General features: G+C 42.6%; 1 protein-coding gene across 1 annotated transcript in view; it reads left to right on the plus strand.

The window, feature by feature from the left end:
• The window catches only part of RBM38 (RNA binding motif protein 38), a 35,241-nt gene extending 18,570 nt beyond the window's left edge, over positions 1–16,671 (plus strand). Inside the window, exon 4 of the mRNA XM_063146478.1 lies at positions 15,164–16,671. Within this exon, the coding sequence (XP_063002548.1) occupies positions 15,164–15,467 (304 nt within the window). The 3' untranslated portion in view covers positions 15,468–16,671. The remainder of the gene's footprint in view (positions 1–15,163) is intronic.
• Positions 16,672–22,183: the final 5,512 nt, after the last annotated feature.

The raw sequence follows: 22,183 nt of genomic DNA on the forward strand, positions 1-22,183 counted from the left end.
GTAGCCATTGATAGCCTTCTCCTCCAGGAATTTATCCAGCCCCCTTTTAAAGCCATCCAAATTGGTGGCCATTACTACATGTTGTGGTAGTGAATTCTGTAGTTTAAGTATGTGTTGTGTGACAAAGTCCTTCCTTTTATCTGTCCTGAATCTCCCACCAATCAGCTACATGGGATGACTCTGGGTTCTAGTATTTTGAGAGAGAGAGAGATGTCTCCCAATCTGTGCATAATTTTGTATACCTCTATCAGGTCTCTCCTTAGCCTCCTTTTTTCCAAGCTGTTGTAACCGTCTCTCATAGAGGAGATGCTCCAGCCCCTTGATCATTTTAGTTGCCTTTTTCTGCACTTTTTCCAGCTCTAAAATACCTTTTTTTTTTTTTTTAAGTATGATGACTAGAACTATACACAGTATTCCCAGTGTTGTCGCACCATAGATTTATATAAAAGCAGTATGATCCTGGCAGTTTTATTCCCAATTCCTTTTAGTGGGCAAGTGCTACGTACAAGCAGGCACATTCACAGGTGAAGGGTCCCTAACCTTGCCCACACCACTGGGGTTAGCCAGGGAGGTAGCCGTGCATGCGCATGGCTTGTCCCATCTAGTTTTAAAGAGACATTGGAGGGAAATTGTCAAGGAAGCAGTCTTGAGAGAAGGGTGGAGTACTTGGACCATGCCCGCAGCTCTGGAGAACAAACTTGGTATCCCTTTGAGATACTAAAGGGGAAGGCAACTCATTGAGACCAGTGGGTGAGCTGGTGTTGCTAAGAGGCAGACATGGTTCCTCTGTCTCCTATTTCCCCATTGGATCTGCTACAAATGGGCTTGCATGGGAGGCACAACACAGTGACAGCAAGTGTAAGACCTTTGTTACCTGAGCATCTCTAGCTGAAAACCCTGGAGACCACCACCGGTGAGAATAGGCGATACTGAAGTAGAGGGATCAGCGGTTGAGCTCTGTATTACATAGCTTTGAAATGTTCATAAATAGAAAACAGATTGGAAAGCAACCAGACTCGGGCTTCGCAGAGAATTCTTAGAAAAGATGTGGACTTTAATTCACACGCGAGTCTGGAAGAGTAGCCACACTAGAATGAGCTTTCAGACATGCAGGTTCATCATTTGGTTTTGTCTCACAAGATGGTCATTTCACACATGCACAAGTCATTATTATGATTTGCAATATTTATATACTGCTCCATATCTAAAATAGATTCCGGAGCAATGCACATAAGAATGAAACAGTACAAAGAAAGAAGATTAAAAACAGAAAATTAAAATGGTTCAATTTAAAGCAAAGGACCAATAAAAGCAGTGGCTGGTCAGTTGAGGAAGGCTTCCTGGAATAAAGTTGGGGTTTTTTAAAGGAGGCGCCGGAAGCAGCCTAGCGTTGGCTCCTGCCTGACCTCCAGGCGTAGGGAGTTCCAAAGAGAAGGGGCCACCACACTAAAGGCTCTTCTCCTGGTGGACTCCAATTGGACCATAGGTCCATGCGGAACGATCAGGAGCATGCCATCAGATGACCTCAGTGACCATGCAGGCTGGTAACGGAGAAGGCGCTCTCTCAGGTATCCTGGTTCGAAGTTTATGGCTTTGTACACTAGGACCAAAACCTTAAACCTGGCCCAGTAGCTAATAGGCAGCCAGTGCAGTTCCCTCAGCAGAGGTTACATGCTGGAAAGGGGCAGCTCCAGACAACAGCCGAGCTGCAGCCTTCTGCACTAGCTCCAGCTTCCGGAACAGCATTAAAGGCAGCGCCACATAGAGTGCATTGCAGTAGTCCAGTCTTGAGGTTACTAACGCCTGTACCACTGTGGCCAAGCTATCCCTGTCCAGAAGAGGCTATAGCTGGTGAGACAGCCAAAGCTGGTAAATGGCATTCCAAGCCGTCACGGCCACTTGGGCCTCCGGTGACAATGATGGATCTAGGTGGTTAAAGGGATTTTAACCATCATTTTTAAGCCAAGGGGAAACTACAAACCTGAAACAAATCATGATCTAGTTACGCAGAGCACTGTTATCCTTTCCCTACAAATGCAATATTTCTCTATGGGGACAATTCACACAACTGGCTACAAGTCAGTGAGTGATGTTGACTGACATCCAGTGATATGGGGGTTGGACTCGATGACCTTATAGGCCCCTTCCAACTCTACTATTCTATGCAGTTGTGAATTGGCAATCCATAGCAGTAAAAAGGCAGAAAGTATTGTGGCACCTCTTGAGCTTTACTCTTTGCGGCATGAGCTTTCATAGGCAATGGCTTCAGTATCAGCATAAAGTGGACCAAGAAAATGGTATGTATGTATTCACATGGCCTGAAGGTGCATTGGAGGATAAACCAGTAACAATTTGAGAAACAGCTGGTTTGCACAATTACCAAAGCCAAGTGTGGCTTATTTAAGCCAAGCTGGGTTGTGGCGCATGCCAGTGGCCATTTTGAATATTCAACCCCTAGCAGAGGTGGGGGAGAGAATACCGTGGTTTGCCATATTGTCCGAACTCGGTCGGCATGGCTTGTTGTCATCCCTCCAATAATCCTACAACAGGCCATGGTTTATCAGAGCATGGTTCCTCCAACAAGCCATGCTGCCCAGGTTTGCATGACACAACAAGCTGCTGCATCTTGAATAGGCAGCCTGGTGCCTGCAGGCATTGGGGCTCATCGTAGCTTAAATAAGCCATGGAGGGAGGGGGGGATCATGCGAACCCAGTCATAAAGTTATTGAATAGAATGAGACTATTGCTTTTATCCTTAAAAGCCAAAGCGTTGTTCTACCAGTATTATTAATATTACTGATAGTAGTCGTAGTTGCAAAATCTTTTTAGGATGTTGTTGTAGCTAGGCTTCTGTTTCGCTTTGCCTTAAAAATGGTGGTTAAAGGGATACCTTTAGGAACGTACATAATTTATAAGATGAAGGCAAGTGGAACCTGCAACAAAAAGTTGCAGTGTGGAATGTTGCTGTTCAGGATTCCAGCTACACCATTCCATTCTCTCCCCGCGCTCCAGTTCTGCGTTCTGCATACACACAACTTCCCACAGCCACTGAGCACAATCGGTCCTCATTGGATTGTTTGGGTTTTCTCCTTTTCCTTTAGGGTTTCCTCCTGAAGATTATTTCTATTCCATAAAAGTTTGAGGTTTCCCCAAGCTGGATGAGATTTCTTTCTTGTGCTTGGGTGGTTCTGTTTTGGCTACATAAGCAACAGCACTCACAGCCTGAACATGGGAACTAGAGGGAATGGTAATGCAACAGTATTTGTAGACATCGACAGGGGGAAACTGCATTCTCTTTTCTCTCTCTCTCCCACTGTGGTAATATTGTTTTTGTTATAAAACGTTAGCACGTTCTGCTTCCTCCCTCTGTGGTGTTTTTTCTCTCCTTCCCGTGTTACCCTGCCACTTCCTGCTTTAGTGTGTGCCTGTGTGTGTGTGTGTGTGTGTTTGTCTCTCTGTGTGTGTGTCTAAAGAAATGGAGCCTAAGGGGGAGTCTACACAAGCCATTTATTGCAGGATTGTATCTCAGTCGTCACTAACAGGCCACATGACGTTCACCTGCTCCCATGGTGATCTTGGCTTCACCTCTCAGTTTTCCCGGAATATCTCTGACTGCTTTTGTAGCGGGTTTTCCGGCTTTCTCGCATCCATTCCGAAGAACATTTGTGGTGTGCGCCTCCCCTTTTGTGAGGTTGTTGCTGTTCGCCATGATTTCCAGGCTCGGCAAACGGCCAATCAGCTGTGAGGAACGTGTGCGTGGGTATTGGAGGTGTGTGGGACTGGACCTGTCCGCCATTGCCTCATGTTTTGGATGGATATTGGTGTGTTTTGCCACCATTTTTTTTTCAATACAAACCTATCTCTGCGCAAGAGTGCATATTCGATGGAGTTCCTATCCCCCCATGTGTTGCTGCGCACCTGTGCTTATGCACATACCTCACGAGTCAGTTAAAAAAAAAATCATCTCTGCCCCGTAGCTATGTCATCTGCCCACCACCACCCACTTCTGCTGATCCACATGCGCAGGCGGCTATTGGGCGGTATAGAAATGCAATTAATAAATAAATACTCCTGCAACGGTGCTCCTGAAATTGTGGTGTGCCCCGTGACTGCCGATTGCGGAAGCGGGGAACATTCGGAGGCATCCCCCTTCAGTGCCAAAATACCTGCCCATGTAGATTAGCCCTAAATTATAAATTACAATGGAAGACGGTCACTGTTGGGTATCTTCCAGGAAACGTTTTATTGGCCAGCTTTGAACTTCCTCACTAGGGAAACTCTAATGACTTAACAAGGGTTCTCAGGTCTCCCCAGGACAAAATTGGAAGACCCGTGGTTTTATGAAAGGCCTCATTCTTGCTTCTGCCACATCCACTTTTGGAATGGAATTTGTTGGCTTAAATCCTGATTTGTTGCTAAATATGCCAAACTTTTCTGATCTGTAGAGCAGGGTTGGAGGACCACCAGCCCACAAAACTTTTCCTGCTCAGGAAAACTTTTCCTGCCACCTCCCCATGGGGAGAGGAATCCCCACTGTCATGCCTGATCAGAGGTAAAAGCAGGGGTTGTCCCCTTGCCCCACTGCTCATCATCCCAATCCGGATGGAGTGTAAAGGACATGCCTGGCTTGGCCGCTCTTCCAACTGCCCCGTAGTGATTCATAGCATGTCACCCTAGTTGAGGCAATGTGCGAAGGAGACACACAACTCAGTTGACGTCTGGAGAAGCCACCCCTCTAAGGGCTGTCTGAGACCCTTTCTCATGGAGCTCTCTGCACGGAGCAAGGCAAAGGGGTGGAGTGGATGATGTCAGTCGAGGGGGTGGGGTTTTGTGATGGGGTCACATGGCCAGAGACCATCAGGTCCACCGGATTAGTCTGTGCGGCAGTCCAGCCCCTAGAGAAGACGTTTACCTTCTAGTTCCTATTAGTAGTTCTGTGTGTAAGAGAGACTACAGTGTCATTTTTTTTCTTTCCAAAACTAAGCAGATGCATAGACAGTTTTTCCCAGTTGGCAGGAAAATCATTCTCTTGTCTGCATATTTTGTTGTTTGATGCAGGTTGTATCTGGAGCTCTGTTGTCTAACAGCCTTTTTAGTCTGCATGTGCAGATCTATTTCTGATACTTCCAGTATGTGGCGTGGCTAGTTGTGGCAACAGACAAAAGTGGGTCTAGAGGTAAAGCCAGCTCCAAGGTGTGGAACTCCATTAGAGTTCTGATTGGTTCTGACTGAAACCCGGAGCGGATTCACTGCGCTACTGAAATCAGAGCCACCAACCTCCTCTGGATAAAGTTGTGGATCCCTCTTTGTAGAGGGTGCAGGGTGTTACCTTGAGCTGCAGAGTTCTCTCTGTCTCTCTCTCTCTCTCTCTGTCTCTCTCTCTCTCTTTACTATCTTGCAGGGGTTGTTGTCTTCTTGCTTTGGATTATCACCTCCTTCAGACTTCCGTGCTGTTTTCATGCAAGTTGTGGTTTAAAAAAACACACTTGTGTGTACTCTTTGCAGGGTTTAACATCCTTGCAATCTCAGTTGCCGTTTGAAATGGGAGGGGAAGTTACAAATAAAGCTTTGAAAGACGTATGAAGATTAATTTGAAAGGCACTGTGAAATCTCAGAAGCTAGATAGGCCTGAGCAGAAATTTCATGGGTCACCCAAGCGCCAGTGGCCTGCATAACTCAAACAACAGAACCTAGGAAGCTGCTTTCTATCACGTCAAACCTCTCGTCCATCTAGCTCAGTATTTTCAACACTGACAGGTAGCAGCTCTGCAGGGTTTCAGGAAATTTTCCAAGCCCTACCTGGAGATGGTGGGGATCAAACCGGAGACCTCTAACATGGATAGCATGTCTTCTGCCACTGAGACACAGCCCTTTTCACCTTATACAGTATATGCAATAGGTAACATCTTTAAAAAATAAAGGTTGCAAGGATTTTGTTTTTATTTTGTTTGGAACATCAGTTCTAACTAGGCACAGATAAGTTTTGTTTGTTTAAGCACAAGCGTATATATACATTAGGGATGGGGAATGTGTGATCCTCCAGATGTTGTTGGACTGCAACTCCCATCATCTCTGACAGCAATCCAACAACATCTAGAGGTCCATATGTTCTCTTCCCCGGGTTATGTACAACCCTAGCCATAAATAGTACATTATATTTATGTTGTGTGGGAGATACCTGTTGCCATTCCAGTTACTCTGACCTCTCTGATTTCCCATATATATGATGGCGGAGTCTCATGTAATTCTAGAATCAATATCAGAAGTAAATTATCTCTCTTTAAAAAAAAAGCAACAGCCCAATCCTATTCTTCTAAAGTCCCTCTGAATCAGTGAGATTTTAAAATAAATGGGCATGAAGGTGCAGCCTTAGACTGTAGTCCTACACATACCTGGAAGTAAGCCCTATTGAACACAGTGGAACTTATTTCTGACTAAAGATTGCACTAAAAGTCTACTAGGTAATAGAAGAAAAGTGTTTTCTCTATAAAACTGAAGGAACATTTGACAAATGTATGTAAACCTGATTCAGGCATGTGGAAGGGTGGGTGGAGAATTATAAGGAGATGTTGGGTCTTCCTTACTAGTCACTGTGATCCACAGGAGATGGGATGAACAGGAAAAAGGCTATATGTACAAAATAGTCTTGCCCTTAAATCCATGTTATTCTCCTGCACACAGAGTAGTATATGTGATCAGTCAGCCATATCCATTGTTTTGCTTTCAGTTCATGCGTGCCCAGTGAGAATCAGTGCAAATTTTATTAAGGCTGACCTAAGCTGGTTATATTTGAATATTTGTCATGTTGGTTTTCAGTTTAATTTTTGTCTCCGTTTACAATGAGGAATCCCTGTGCACATGGAAGTTCTGCAGGCACACCAAAAGTTCCCCACATATGTAAAGAACCCATGGTTTTTTAATGTGATGTTAGTACCTGTGTTTGAGATGAGATGGGCTATACATGCATACAAAGGGCTGCAGTGAAATTTTGTCCTAAACGCACCTCCAATTTGGTGTCCCAAAAATCATTCCTAGGAAGCAGTCAACTACAAACTCAATCACTGCTTTTAAAACTCAGCTAAAAACTTTTCTTTTCCCTATAGCCTTCAAATATTGAGTTTGTTCTGACTCTATACTGTTAGCTTCTCCCTACCCGGTGCCTGTTTACACTTCCCTGTGCCTGTTTGCATTCTCCTTCCCTCTTTATTGTTTACTACAACTTATTAGATTGTAAGCCTATGCGGCAGGGTCTTGCTATTTACTGTGTTATCTGTACAGCACCATGTACATTGATGGTGCTATATAAATAAATAATAATAATAATAATAATAAAGAATTACGAAGGAAAAGTTACCAGTGTGGTGTAGTGGCTAAAGTGTTGGACTGGGAGTCGGGAGATCCAGGTTCTAGCCCCCACTCGGCCATAGAAACCCACTGGGTGACTTTGGGCCAGTTGCAGACTCTCAGCCCAACCTACCTCACAGGGTTGTTGTTGTGAGGATAAAATGGAGAGGAGGGTTATGTATGCTGCCTTGGGTTCCTTGGAGGAAAAAAGGCGGGATATAAATGCAACAACAACAACCTTCTAGTATCTCATTCATGCCAAAACAAGTATTGTGGCACCTTAAAAGCCAACAAATATATTATTGCACAAGCTTTTGTGGACTACAGTCTGCTTCATCAGATGCCTGAAGCGTTATCCCGATTTACATGCATATATGCATACATGGTGATGGGATTGTCAACAATGAAGTCAGAGGGAATGAAATCCAGAAAGTACCCAGGCCAGGATATCCAGTCATGCCCCATTTAAGAGGCGCTTGGTGTACACGCACAACTTTATACTGGAGCCAGTCTGTATAAAAAAAGACAGTATGCTAGGATGCTCTGTGCAGTTATTCATTCAGTCAAGCACCTTTTGGCTTTTTGCATCAGGTCATCTAAGGCGTGAGCTGAAACAGCCTTCCCTAACCTGGAGCCCTCCAGTGTTTTGGACTACAATTCCCAGAATTCCTGACCATTAGCCGCATTGTTTGGGGTGATGGGAATTGAAGTCCAAAAGCTCTGGAAGGCGAAAGGCTGGGCTAAAGGGTAAAATCTAAACTAAGTCATACTTAGAGTAGACCCATTGACAAGATTTCAGTGGATCTACTCTAAGGCCACAGCTAGACCTAAGGTTTATCCTGGAATCATCCAGGGTTCGCCCCTGCCTGAGCACTGGATCCCCTGTGTGTCACCTAGATGAACAGGTTTGACCCCTGGATGATCCAGGGTTAAACCTTAGGTCTAGCTATGGCCTAAGTATGCCTTATGTCAGATTTTACCCAAAGTGACCATACCCTCAACTGATCACACGTTAAAACCAGATACATCCTGCTTGCTTTTATATCTGCCTCTGTCTTACATAGTTATATATAATAATAAATATATATATAATTTTGCATGTCTTGCTTTGTGTCTCGTTAATTTTGGTGGTGGCATCGTGCCACTTAGCTTGGATAGAGCCTTGATCCTGAAAGCGAACCATCTCGCCTGTCTTGTGCCCGAGGTGCCGAGTGAAACCTGACATGAATCTCTACAACCAGCATCAGTGGTTCTAATTTTAGGTTTGACCGTGTTCTTTTGGCGTGTGCTCAACTGTTTGTGAATCAGTAATGCCATGAAGCAGCTTGTGTAAGTTGCCATTCACAGGGTGAATTTGACATGTGATGACAGCTTTGGAGATCACTTGATTGATGTTTTTTATAATCACATTTCAGATGAAGTTTTCTTCTGGCATTAAGAATCGTTATCTGGGCCTTGTTTCTGTTTCGGTTATTTTTAAACAGAATGGACGAGCAGGGAAAAGGCCTTATTTCATTTTACCATTGTTACTGGTGTCCAAAAATGATACAATGGCACATCCCCCTCCCCCATTTTTAATAAGTATGGTTTTGCAAGCCCTCTTTCAACTTTAGAAAAAGTAGGTCTTCTTAACTAAACAACACCCCAAATCATCTTTAAATAGAAAAATCCAGCCAGGAGGTAACTTCATCACATTGCAGTTGGTGTGTTCTTCCTTTTGTTGATAAAAATAATCAAAATTTTAACCCCCTGGTGTATTATTCATTTATTAGGAGTGTGTTTAATCATAAATAAGTTGCTGTTATCTCCTCCAGTTTTCATTAATCTTTTTGTTTGGTTGTTGTGTGGCTTCTTTTTTTCTGTTTTAAAGCTTCTAGTTACTTTTAAATCAAAACAGATTGTGGATTTTGTGTATACTTCATTAATATCTAATTAACGTTGGTGGAAAAAAGGTAGGATGCTTTATGGAAAGGATTTATTTTATTATAATATTTGCTGGATTAGAGAAACTGATCTGTAATTTTTTTTTGAATATTTTTATTATTGAAACAACAAACACAAATCAAAATCACTTAATACAAGATATTATCATACCTTACTATCATATATTCAATATTAACCTATTAAACATAATATAATATACATAACAGTGCTCCCCCCACCTCGGGATCTCATTCTTGAGAGAAACTGATCTGTAACTGGTTTTGCACTTTATCTAACTTATTACTTTGGGCCTGTTCAGACAACATGCTAAGCCATGGTTAGGCTGCTAACCCTTTTGCCACAAAAGGTTAGTGAGCATGTTTGGTTAGTGAGCATGTAGCCACCATGGTTAGGAATGGTTCAAACGGCACACTAAGTCATGTTTCATATGACACACTGTTTAATGTTTAGCTCAAATAATAATGTTTAGCTCAAAGTGCTTAACCACTATCGCTTAGCGTATCGTCTGAACAGGGTCAGTATGTGGTTGTAGAAGCCAAGGTTGTGTTTGGCATGTGAAAAACAAAATTTGGAAGGCACCAAAAGATTTGAAGAGTGGAAAGGAAGCCTGAACGCACACAAAAATGTATTGAGCCCATCATATTTCAAAAATATTTTTCAGGGACACTTTTAGGCACAACCAACTTCTGCCTAATTAGTACTCCAATTTTACAGATGAGGAACACTGAGCCTTAGAGATACGAATTAGCACAAAGCCAGCCTTGTTCTCCCCCTTGTTCCCAGTAAAGACGTAAATCCTTTGAGATCTACTGCAAACTATCCAGAAATCTACCAGTAGATCATAATCTACATTCTGCCTACGCCTGATTTAGGTCTTCAGGAATCTTTGGTTGTTGCTATTATCAAACTGTTAGGAATCAGAATTTCTTGCAGGTCTACTGCAAACCACCCAGAGATCTATTGGTAGATCCAGTGTTCGCCTCATTCTTCCTCACCAAATGGCTCAGTGTATGGGGCAGAACTAGAAGAACTCATCAAAGGGCCAGGGGGCAGTGGTAGAGCACATGGTTTGCATGCAGACGGCCCCAAGTTCAATCCAAAGCATCTCCAAGTAAGGCTGGAAAATTTCCTGCCTGAAACCCTGGAGAGCCGTTGCTGCCAGTCAGTGTCGTCAACACTGGGCTAGATGGACCAAGGATCTGACCCAGGCCAAATCTAAACCAAGCAGGATAACACTATGAAAGCAGTATATGGTTTGTGTCAATGAGCCCCAACAGTTGTCAGTGCACTTCAATACTGCTATGAAACAGTTGTGTAGCTCCTGCATCTTATATACCGCTTTCATACCGCTTTCATAGTGCTATATCCTGCTTGGTGTAGTTCTGGCCCCAGTCTAAGGCAGCTTCCTATGTTCCTAACTGGAAAAAATACTCTTTGTTTCTCATTGTTGCTCACATTGCCAGCAACCTCCTATGAAGAGACAGAATAAATCTGCTTGATCTCCCCCCCACCAACCCCAACCCCACCCCTTCAGTGCAAACAACAGCACTTAGTTTCTTAGTTTGGCATTAGGTTTGGCATTCTCAAGAGAGCTTCAGGGTCTTTCTATAAATTGGCTGTCTAAGGCCCGAGATGGTTTTGCCCAAGAAGGACTTGTGAGTGCCACTTGTGCAGTATGGGCCCCCCTCCCTTTTCAGGAAGCAAGCAGACCCTATACAGCCAGGCCAGCTGCAAGAGAGGATGTGGTTGCTTCGGTGCTGGAACTTATTCAACTGTCTGTTGGGGGTGGCTGAGCTATAATTAAATTCCACCTTGGCACTGGTAAGACCTCATCTTGAGTATTGCGTCCAATTCTGGGCACCACGCTTCAAGAAGGATGCAGACAAGCTGGAGGGTGTTCAGAGGAGGGCAACAAAGGTGATCAGGGATCTGGAAACAAAGCCCTGTGAGGAGAGACTGAAAGAACTGGGTATGTGTAGCCTTGAGAAAAGAAGATTGAGGGGAGACATGAGAGCACTCTTCAAGTACTTGAAAGGTTGTCACATAGAGGAGGACCAAGATCTCTTCTTGATCATCCCAGAATGAGGGACACGGAATAATGGGCTCAAGTTACAGGAAGCCAGATTCCGGCTGGACATTAGGAAAAACTTCCTGACTGTTAGAGCAGTACAATAATGGAACCAATGACCTAGGGAGGTCCTGGGCTCTCCCACCCTAGAGGCATTCAAGAGGCAGCTCGACAGCCATCTGTCAGGGATGCTTTAAGGTGGAGTCCTGCATTAAGCAGGGGGTTGAACTCAATGGCTTTATAGGTCCCTTCCAACTCTACTTTGATTCCATCCCACACCCCTTCCAAAGTATGTGCCACATACAAAGAAGTAAAGAGTATGTGTCTGTAAATAGATATATATCTAGTGAAGGACGGTATGTCCTGATGAGTGAAAGCATAAAATGCACCTAGTTAAAGCAGTTTTTAGCCTTGAGCATTTGTTACTTGTGTGCAGGTGCAGCATGAATACAATGGGCCCACATTTTAGGGCCTTGTGTGTTCAGGCTGAACGAGTGGGGAACCCGTACTGCTTGTAAAGGTTCCGTGCACAATGGAGAACTAAATCACATGGGAAGTCTTCGGTTCTAGGCTGCAGATATTCACCCTGAACATGCAGGAAGCTGGGTGGAGCCGGGTGGGGTGGGGTGGGGGGCTAAAAGCACAGCCCCTTTGTACTCTGCATGCCCCATCATGTGAGTCATGACTGCGTCGAACTTTCATCGGTGACCCATATGAGCTTTTAAATCAAGTCTTCTGTAAAACCAGCACTTCTGAAGAAAAGAAGTATACAGTCAAGTAAACAGTCATGTTTAAATGACTGATGTGTGTGTTGAAACTGCTGTCATCTTAGAAGAGGTACTCCATCTGTGTGTGTGTGTGTGTGTGTGTGTGTGTGTGTGTGTGTGTGTATGAGAGAGAGAGAGAGAGAGAGAGAGAGAGAGAGAGAGAGAGGGAGGGTGGGGGAGTTCTTCAAAGGTGGTATTAGCCATTCATGCTTTTATAAATACTGGACCATACATACATACATACATAAATGGAGGGGCCATGGCTCAGTGTGATAGAGCACATGCTTGGCATGCAAAAGGTCCCAAATTCAATCCCCGGCTTCTCCAGGTAGGGCAAGGAAAGAATTCTGTCTGAAACCCTGGAGAGCCATTGCTGCCAGTTAGTGTCGACAATACTAGAGTAGATGAACCAATGGTCTGACTCCGTACAAGGCAGCTTTCTATGTTCCTGTTTGTGGGTGTATGTATATAGAGACACACACACACATAAAGTTGAGTGCATCCTTCTCCAACCTGGTTCTGTCCACATGGATTGGACTTCAACTCCCATCACCCCAAGCCAGCATGACAATTAGGCGTGCTGGCTGGGGATGTTGGGAGCTGAAGTCAAACCCACCTGGAGGACGCTTGTTTGGGGAAGGCTATACTGTTTGTCCTTTCTGCTGCCTAACTGAATTAGGGGTCCTTTTCTTAATGGAACGGAAAGCTTTTAATACATTGATTTGCCCAAATAATTTGAGCGAAGGTTCAGTCCTAATATAGGTACTTCAGCTTGATCTTCAAATGCTTTCCTTATGTTCTGCAACTTGGTGTGGGTGTGAGTGTGTGTGTATGGCCACCCAGGAAGGAAAAAAGGGGGCAGAACTCAGTTGACCACCCAGCCTAAATAATCCTGAGGATATGTTTTGTTCCACCACTCATCAAATAGAACCATTTGTCAAACGGAGCATATTTATACCTCCAGTAAAATGTTTGTGGGATTCTTTTCTCACTTCCCTGAAAAATGGAATATTAATGGAGGATAAAGCTAAGTGGTTAGCTGTGGTCACCTGACCTCCCTCTTTTTGTCCACGGTCCCAGATTAATTCATCTTCAGCTGAAACTAGTACAAGTCTCAGCCTGTTCAAGGAATGGGAAGTGGTGTTTGCATGGTAACTTCAGGGAAATATGAATAGGGAGTGGAAGAGGAGGGAGAAGAGTAAACAGGCTAAGCATTTTGTGCTTTTACAACAAACGCCCCTTAGTCATTGCCAAAAACAAAACAAAAAAGACTTCAGTATTGTGGCAATACAGGTTTAAACATGGAGTCAATGACAACAGGCTGGAATGTTAAATAAACTTGAAAAGGCCTCTTGCTCTGTTTGCAGCCAGAAGGAACTGGTCAGCACCTAGCAGAAGAGATGCTATAGTGTGAGCTTTAATGAAATTGCCTCACGGGCATGTTGAGGTACACAGAAGACAACGTTTTGACAATAATTTCTGTTGTGTGGAAATCTCGGCCAGAAGTACCAAGCCACACATGTCATAGATTATTTTTGGGTTTTACGGTATCATTGTAAACCTCTCTAGAAATTAATAGGAGGACAATATCCCTCCTAAATAAATAAAATATTGGCACATTTCCTAAGTGTGTTCTACATTGCTTTACAAGTTTAGTTGCACAGGGGATCATGCTGTGTCTTGCCAGGTCTAGGATCTACTTGGCTTTTCACTCAAACTCTGAGGTCCACCAATGATGCAGAATAATGACTCAGGACAGTGGCTATAGAATTCTAGCATGGTGGATAAAAATCAATGATTTTAAAAAGTAGAATATATATATATATATATATATATATATATATATTGAGTCAATGTTTTTTATTATTTTTTAAAGAATAGAGAGAAATTTATCTTTAAAATAACATGATTAAAATTAAATCTCATCATAAACATTGACAGATCTACGCTTACAGACACATAAAAACGGAGTTATGTAGCAATCAAACATGGGCGTTAGTTTCAGTTTTTCTCCTCATGAAAATGGCTGTTCAGCCTAACTAAGCATTCTTGTTTCTTGAAAATTCCAACCTTTCTGTTTCTCTGACTCAAGTATTGTGTGCAAAGACATAGGGCTGGATTGGATTGTTATTCTGTGCTTATATAGCAGTGGAGTTGGGCCAAGGAAGGCAGGGGAGTTAGTTAAAACAGAAAGACAATCAAGCAGTGTGGATAAAAATCAATCTTGAAACCGCCAAAAATTAGAATTTAAAAAATGTACATTGGATTTATTTAGCCCAATAACTATCATGGGCATTTAAGTTTTGTTTGCTATTTTGTTTTTTGGCTGGGCCAAGACAGACTAAAGCAGAAAGGACTAACAAGAGACTGGGTTTGGAAACTAGGATAACCCATAATAGGTTAAATAACCCATCCTAGATTATTTAACCCATTGTGGGTTATTGTGTCATCTACCACATTTTTTTAAACTCATGGTTAAAAATAACCCACTGTGATAACTCACGATCTGTAGAGTAGGTTATTTAACCCACGCTGCAGAAAAACATGTGTTATATAATCTTTCGGGCACAGTCAGTTAATTGGCTTGAATAGAGAGTTGCATGGCAAGAGCGGTTCTAATTGCTGCCGGTCGATTTTCTGTAATGGAGAAAGAGAATCAGCAGCTCCATGACTTAACACTGATGCACTATGTCAATATAGTTTATAAAAAGAAAGAAATCCTTGTTGTAATTCTCCCAGCCCAATCGCAAAACTGCATGACTGCGCATTAGCGAACGGGCGAATTAGCAGCTCCCCAATATAGCGTTGATACACTATGTTAATTTTTTTTTAAAAAAAGAAAGAAATAGTTGTTGTACTTCTGGGCTCCATATTTGTTGATTTTAAGCCTTCCATTTTTATTTGGGTTCCTTTGCTTTCTCCCCTATGAATACAATTCTTTCTACCACAGTGACAGCGTTGTCCCACTGCCCTGAACGTAGCTGTTCTTCTATCCCTAGGGTAACAATCTGACTGTATCTGTCTGTGCTTAACCTTACAGGCTGGCACATCACTTTATCTACCCTCAAGCCATCGTTCAGCCTAGTGTGGTCATTCCAACCCCGGTACAGTCCATCACATCTCCGTACATCGACTATACAACTGCAAGCCAGGCCTACTCGCAGTTCGCCGCCGCCGCCTACGACCAGTACCCGTACGCTGCTTCCCCTGCTGCTGGCTTCATGGGATATGGCTACACAAGCGCCGTTCAACAGCCTCTCACGGCCACCAACCCACCTGTGGGAGCTCCCACGGCCTTTTTGCAGTATCAGCCAACGCAGCTACAACCTGACCGTATGCAATAGAAGCCTGGCCTTGGACCTCTTTCATCCCCAACCCTACCCAAGAAGACTCTTCTTTATCTGTGATGGAATGGAATTACGTGGAGTTGGAGGATCGGGGCTCATGACAGAGGAAAGCATTTTTTAAAATAAGAATTTTTAAAAAACAACAACAATACAACCTTATTAGGAATAATGCATATCAAATACCTAAGCTATTTATAGTGTTACAGACAAGTTTTTTTTTAAAAAAAATCCTTGCTAAAGGACTTACACTCATAGCAATGAACTTGGGTAAGCTCTCTCATTTTTATTTTTATTAGCAGGACAAATATCGTTGCAAAGGTGGACTATATAAAAATGACTTTTTTCCCCTTAAAGTGAAAACTACAGGTTCTGGCACATGTATAGCGATCGACTTCCGTCACCAATAAATTTCTTTCTTCCTTCTACCACTGAAGATACTACTTGTGCAGTGCGTACCCCATTGAATCCTACTCGCTGGTTATTTACCTTCACCTCAGAAAGTACTTGGAGAATACAGAAATGGCGGGGGAGGGAAGCAAACCTCTTTTTTTGGCTTGTATTAAGAACTTTGTAATACTCAGATGCCTTACCGGGGAAAAAAGAACCTATTTTAATATTTATTGTGATCTCTTTATTCACAGGAGCTGTGACTTGCAGATGGAAGTATAGTAAATATCTGCCTTGTTTAATTCTCAACTAAATTATTGTATGTAGGTGGGAAATAAGTTGCTAAGTAACTGCTAAATCACTTTCAACATGCAAAAAGGGAATATTGGCTTTAAGGATGGTGGAATATTCCTTTAGTCAACGCACTGTAATTTTTTTCTTATTGTAATTGTTACTCTTTTAAGATTATCTCAAAGTTTTAGGTATATTTTTTAAAGCAAAAAAAAAGGAAGAAAAAGAAGAATATTGAACATATTGTCTACTTTGATAGAACTTTTGTTTATAATGCTGCAAAGTCTAGAGAAATTTCACAGTATTTATATAAAACCTAAGCAGGGTCATAGGCCAGCAATGCTTAGGAGAATGTCCGAAATGGATCAGAATTCTAAAATGGTGTTACACACGTGAACAAAAGGGTTTAAAACATGACATTTTAATACCCAATGGTACAAACTGCTGATAAAGTAAAAGACAGTGTAAGTTAAATGCATTTTTACAAAAAGGAAGAGCAATAAAACTATTTTGATTTTTAAAATGGCGCTGTGTTGTACCTTACGGGAGACAGGGAGATTATGGGTTGGATCCAACGTTCGTGTGAGCCCACTCACACAGCAGGATTTCTCTGTCCTCTGCTCTCCCTTACCTGCACTCACTCCAAATATGCTCTGAAGAATCCCCCAACCCTCCAGAGCAAATTTGGAAGGTTGCAAGGAAATCTGTTCCAGCGGTTTCCCTTCTGCTGGTGGAATGACACCATTGGGTATGGCCCAGTGAGTGCTTGCAGGTGAAGGGCCCCCGCCACTAAGAATGTCAGAGATCGGAATCAAATAGGTTCAGATATCTATGAATCTAACCCACAGATTCTGCAGTGGACTGTCTTTTCTCGAGTCATACGGATTCTGCGGACTTGCAAACCGTTATTTGTTTGTTTTTTACTTTCTGGAATTTTATGCAAATTTAGTTGTAAAAAAATACATCAAATTAAAAAAAATACAGTCCAAAAATGTGCGTCTCCCCTAAGGCTAAAGCATGAAAATGCGCACTTTGGAGGAATTTGTGCAAGGGGGGAGATTTGCGCATTTTCGCTACTATGCAATTGTGCAAATTCAGGAAATCGGAGGGAAAAAAACCTGATTCCATCAGTGAATGGATGATGGAACAAAAGGGACCTGGCAATCCACAAAGAACAGACGGAACGGATCTTAAGAAAGCTGTACATCCCTACTTTGCATCCAACATGATCATGACTTTGGAGCATCTTTCATATGGTGAAAGGTGGAACTATTTGGGATATTTTAGTTTAGGTGGAAAATTCACTTAAGAGTGGGTGGTTCTTAGAGATTCATACTATAAATGGTGTGGAGGGCGTGGATAAAAAGATCGCTCTTCCTCATAATACCAGAAGAAGATCAACCAATGGCACTGATTAGCAATAGGTTCAGGCCAATCAAAAATACTTTGGCATTATCAGAGGTAGTAAGCCTATGTACACCAGTTCCTGAGCCGCATGGGTGGGAGGGTGCTGTTCTACCTGTGTCCTGTTTGTTGGTCCCTGGTCGACAACTGGTTGGCCACTGTGTGAACAGAATGCTGAACCAGATGGACCCTTGGTCTGATCCAGCATGGCTCTTCTTATGAGCTACATTAATACATGGAATAGAAAAGTGCTGTTTTTTCAGCATTGTTCTTGTATTCTTAATTCACAAGGGATGCACAATTAATTTAAGGAGTTTGCTGCTATGAGTTTTGGTGATGACTACTAGGTTAGATGAATTTAAAGGGATTAGACAAATTCATTGAGGAGGTAGGAGAGATGGATAGACAGAGAAATTAGTCTACGGAACTTCTAGGTCCAATTCCACCAAAACAAAGAGGTGAGCAATCTCTGCAGGTGTAGATGCCTTAGCACTACTTTTGCGTCTTTTTTTTTAAAGCTTTGATGTGGCTGCAATGCATCAGAAAGGTGAACCTATCACAAATCAGCATACTTTCATTATAACCTTTGTGGTGAGTGTCATTTTGTGATCCTGTTTTTATTTCTTTAATTGATCTTTCAATTGTCACTGAAATGTTTTCTGGGTAGATTTTTTAAAAAAAAAAATTAAGAGAAGTATAGTTCTAGAACACCATAAAAAATAAATACATAAATCAAAGCCTCCCTACCTGGTCGCCATCAAAATGAAAGTGACAATGTTTTTCAAATCGTTAAAACAAAAATAGCACAATTGTATACCAATATAACAGCATAATACAAAATAAATATAGTATTAATCATGTTATACTGTTATATCTCTCACTAAAAAGCGGGGGAGGATAGTGCTATAGTAATCTAGTGATATAATGTTAATTTTGACATTATGGAGTTATAGTGCTATATAATAAGCACAGTAATAAGGCTTGGAGAAACCCCATGTTTTGCAAAAGTACTTTTTTGTGATGGGGGAGCCATTTTTGTGAACTGCCAAGAGAGCTCAATGAGGATTGAGCATGCTAAGTGCCCTGCCCTCTTTTGTATCTGGTATAGCTCCTGCAGCTTTAACTGTTGTGATGGAATTTCACCAGGTGCTGCATGCATACAAATGACACCTGCTGAAATTCTCTTTTCTAGACAACGGTTAAAGATACAGGAGCCCTGCCCTCCTTTCCATATGGTCACCCTAAGCAGAGGAAAATGGGTCAGGGTAGAATGAAGTATTTTGGAAGAGGACGTGGCTAGCTGGCTGGAACCCTGAACAACTTCACCCCACACTGCAACATTTTGTTGCAGGTCACTTGTCGAATACACTCTGCGGCTGAGGTCAAAGAGGTTATCTAGTGACACAGTTTGCTGCCACCGGAGCGAGACATTAAAACATTTGCTATTGCTGATAAGCTGCGTAGGGAAGGAGGAGATGGGGGTGGGGCAGGAGTACTGTGCCTTTGACAGGGTTTATCTAGCTGAGGCACTTGTAGTGGCTGAAATGTTTCCTGCTGTACAGAGAGCGTTTATGTATCTGGTGAGGGAGCGGGGTGTTATTTACGGCCCAGGCAAGCCCCAGTCATTTGAGGACTACATGGTTTTCAGGCCTATTTCGATGAAGACAATCCTTTCTTCCTCTGCTTGTCTGCTGAGGAAACTCTTAGTATCTGCCGTCCAATTCCAGCCAGCTGCAGAGAGTAGTGGGGGATGTTCTAAGGAACACACAACATTTCTCTTCCCACACACACATGCACTCACCACCATTCTACCGTTTAAAACTGTTCCTACATTCCGCCGTGCTAGAACAAATAATACCTAAAAACGACAACACTGATTGCCAACCCCGTTAAAAAGAAATACTCTCAGCATGTGTACTTCCACGTTGTAAATGCACCGCAGGCACAATCCTACGTTGATAGTTGGCAGACTGCCAAGTATCCTAATGCAGGGTGCCTCCGTGCTCCGGCCGCCCTGCATTTTTGCTAGATGGGCAATTTTGCCCATCTAGCCATGACACTTCAGAACAGGAGGAAAGGAGGCTGGGACAAGCATAGGAAGCTTCAAAAGGAAGCTTCCCCAGTCTCCTCCCCTCTCCACCCACAGGACCACCTGTTTCCCCCGTCTCCATTCTCAGGTTTCGAAGCACAGAGATGTATCTGGTGGTGTGCTCTCCGTGCCTACTACAAGGGGGAGAAGGAGAGACAGGGAATGCAGTTCACAGACTCTGAGGTTGGAGCTAGTAAACTGAACAATCCTGTCTATGGGCCATATGACTGCTCTCTTAAGGGCGCGATCCTATTAATACTTAGACAGGAAAAAGCCCTACAACTCCCAACTTTTTCTCTCTAAACATGCATAGGATTGCACCCAAAATTATACCATCATCATGACTATAGGAAGAAACTGGAGTTTGCTTCCGTTTGTCTTGATGTTAAACACACTTGGGAATAAGAACCATTTTGTTGTAGAAAAGGATAATGTATTTTAAAAGTTTAAAAAGAATAAAATAAAATGAGCATCTGTAAGAATGCACGTGCCTGGTTTTCCATCCCGACAATACATTTTTTAAAGAAGGAGGAGGAGGAGAGGATGCTACAGTGACCAGCACCAGCCAGGTGGACCCTGGCTTGCCCATGGCAGTCCAGGTACTAACATCGCTGGTCTTTGGGTGGCCATTTCGGGCTCCTAAATTGCAGGGGCCTGAATTTCCACCCAAGGTGCCACTCTCGCTGCACCACTGTGTATGCCTCTCTGGACAATTTTGGAAGCACGGTGCGATAAAAATCTTCCCGACTGATTCTCATGTGTCCTTTGGTTAGCAGCACTAACACTTGCTGTATTAGCAACTAGAAAATGCTAACAAAGCCATCTTTTTTTTCTTGTTTGCTTGGAATCAGCTCTCTGCCCTCTTTGTGCCACGTCCAAAACTGCCAACCCAGTGATTTGCAGCTCACAAAGTTCCCCTCCTTCCCCCCCCTTTTTTTTTAAAAAAGAAACCCTCGCTGCTGAAATAGTTTGAATAACAAAATCAACTGACGCTTCAATGGCTGTCACATATCGCCTTAGAGGGAAGGGGAGGGATCGTGTGCGTGCAAACGTATCACCCCTGGAAAAGTTTGTCTGCTTGCTGCGACAGAATGCTTTGTTACTGTTATCTTTCTCTTTGCATAATCAGTTGGACATGTTTCGCTGTGCCTGGTCAGGAGCCATAAGATGGCTAGAAGGTTCCCTTTCGTTATTAAAAACAAGTAAGTAAAAGACACAAACAAACAACTTGGATGAAGAATTCCCCTATGACAAAAGAACTTTGAAAATATCATTTAAAAAAAAAAAATGTTATGCAGGTCTAAAAATATAATGCAGGTGCTGGGCTGCTTTGATTTGTTTTTAAATTAAACCTCTGCACCATGATTCCACTAGAATAGTTCTAATTTTCAGGGTGGTTTACAATCAATATTTTTAAAAGTTTGCTATAACATTGCAAACAATGACTGCTACCCTATGGTCTCTGGGAGGGCGACACCGGGGCCGTTGTATAGAGTCGATACATCTCCCTCTCTGCCTGCTGTGGCAGAGAAGGGGGCAATTCCCATAAACTCTACCACTGGTCCTCCAACTACAATAAAGGCAAAGGAGGGCATTCCGGTGGGAGCAGATCAGGGGAGGCTTTGATTCCATTCCATCCAAAGCCTTTCTCTTTTCCTAGCATGTTGCTGGAAAATGGGTGTGGCTGAAGGCCAGCTTGTTGGAAATATTGCAACCGCAGCAAGTTACTGGAAGGGGGCAGTGTTGCAGTTAGTTCATAGGAAGCTTGATCACAGCTAGCCCTTAGAATCTCTATAGCCTACAATGTGGTTTCCTGTGATTTTGCTCCTCCCCTTCCTTCCACTGCTCTTTTCTCTCTGAACGCCTCCATTGCTGGGAGTACATGGAAGAATATTGTGAGTACCATATTTCCTTGATTATAAGACGCCGTCAATTGTAAGACACACACTAATTTCAGTACCACCAACAGAAAAAAAAACCCTAAGACACACCCGTGATTCTAAGACGCACCCCGTTTTTAGAGATGTTTATATGGGGGGAAAAGTGTGTCTTAGAATTGAAGAAATACGGTAAATCATTTTACCTTTCCTTCTCTAAAGAAGGGTGTGGTCTTTTTTAAAATCTAAGATAGCAGAGGAATAGAGCCTCAAAAGGAGAAAGATTAACGAGGCAATGATAAATTGAAACTTGAGATGAAAGAAGCCATGATGTTTATTATTGCAGCTTGATTGGCTGTTGAATACTGGTTGTTAATCAACTCATTGAGATTTAGCTTGTTCCTGATTGGTTCTGGCTCAGCTTATAAGTGGTATTGTAGCATACCCTCGTTTGTGACTGATGCTGGTGTTTTATACCAAAACATTACACATTTTAAAATCTTTTTATCTAAAACTATAACATTTTTTAAGAAATAGATTTTTTTAAAAAAAATCTATAAAAAAGCATATAAACTGGATGCACTACTAGTGATCATTTGTTTTGTTTGGAATTCTAAGATAGTCTTGAGTACATGTACGACTGGTAAACACTCATTTTGTTTTTC

This window comes from Elgaria multicarinata, chromosome 1, assembly GCF_023053635.1.
Source record: "Elgaria multicarinata webbii isolate HBS135686 ecotype San Diego chromosome 1, rElgMul1.1.pri, whole genome shotgun sequence".
Taxonomy (NCBI): Eukaryota; Metazoa; Chordata; class Lepidosauria; order Squamata; family Anguidae; genus Elgaria; species Elgaria multicarinata.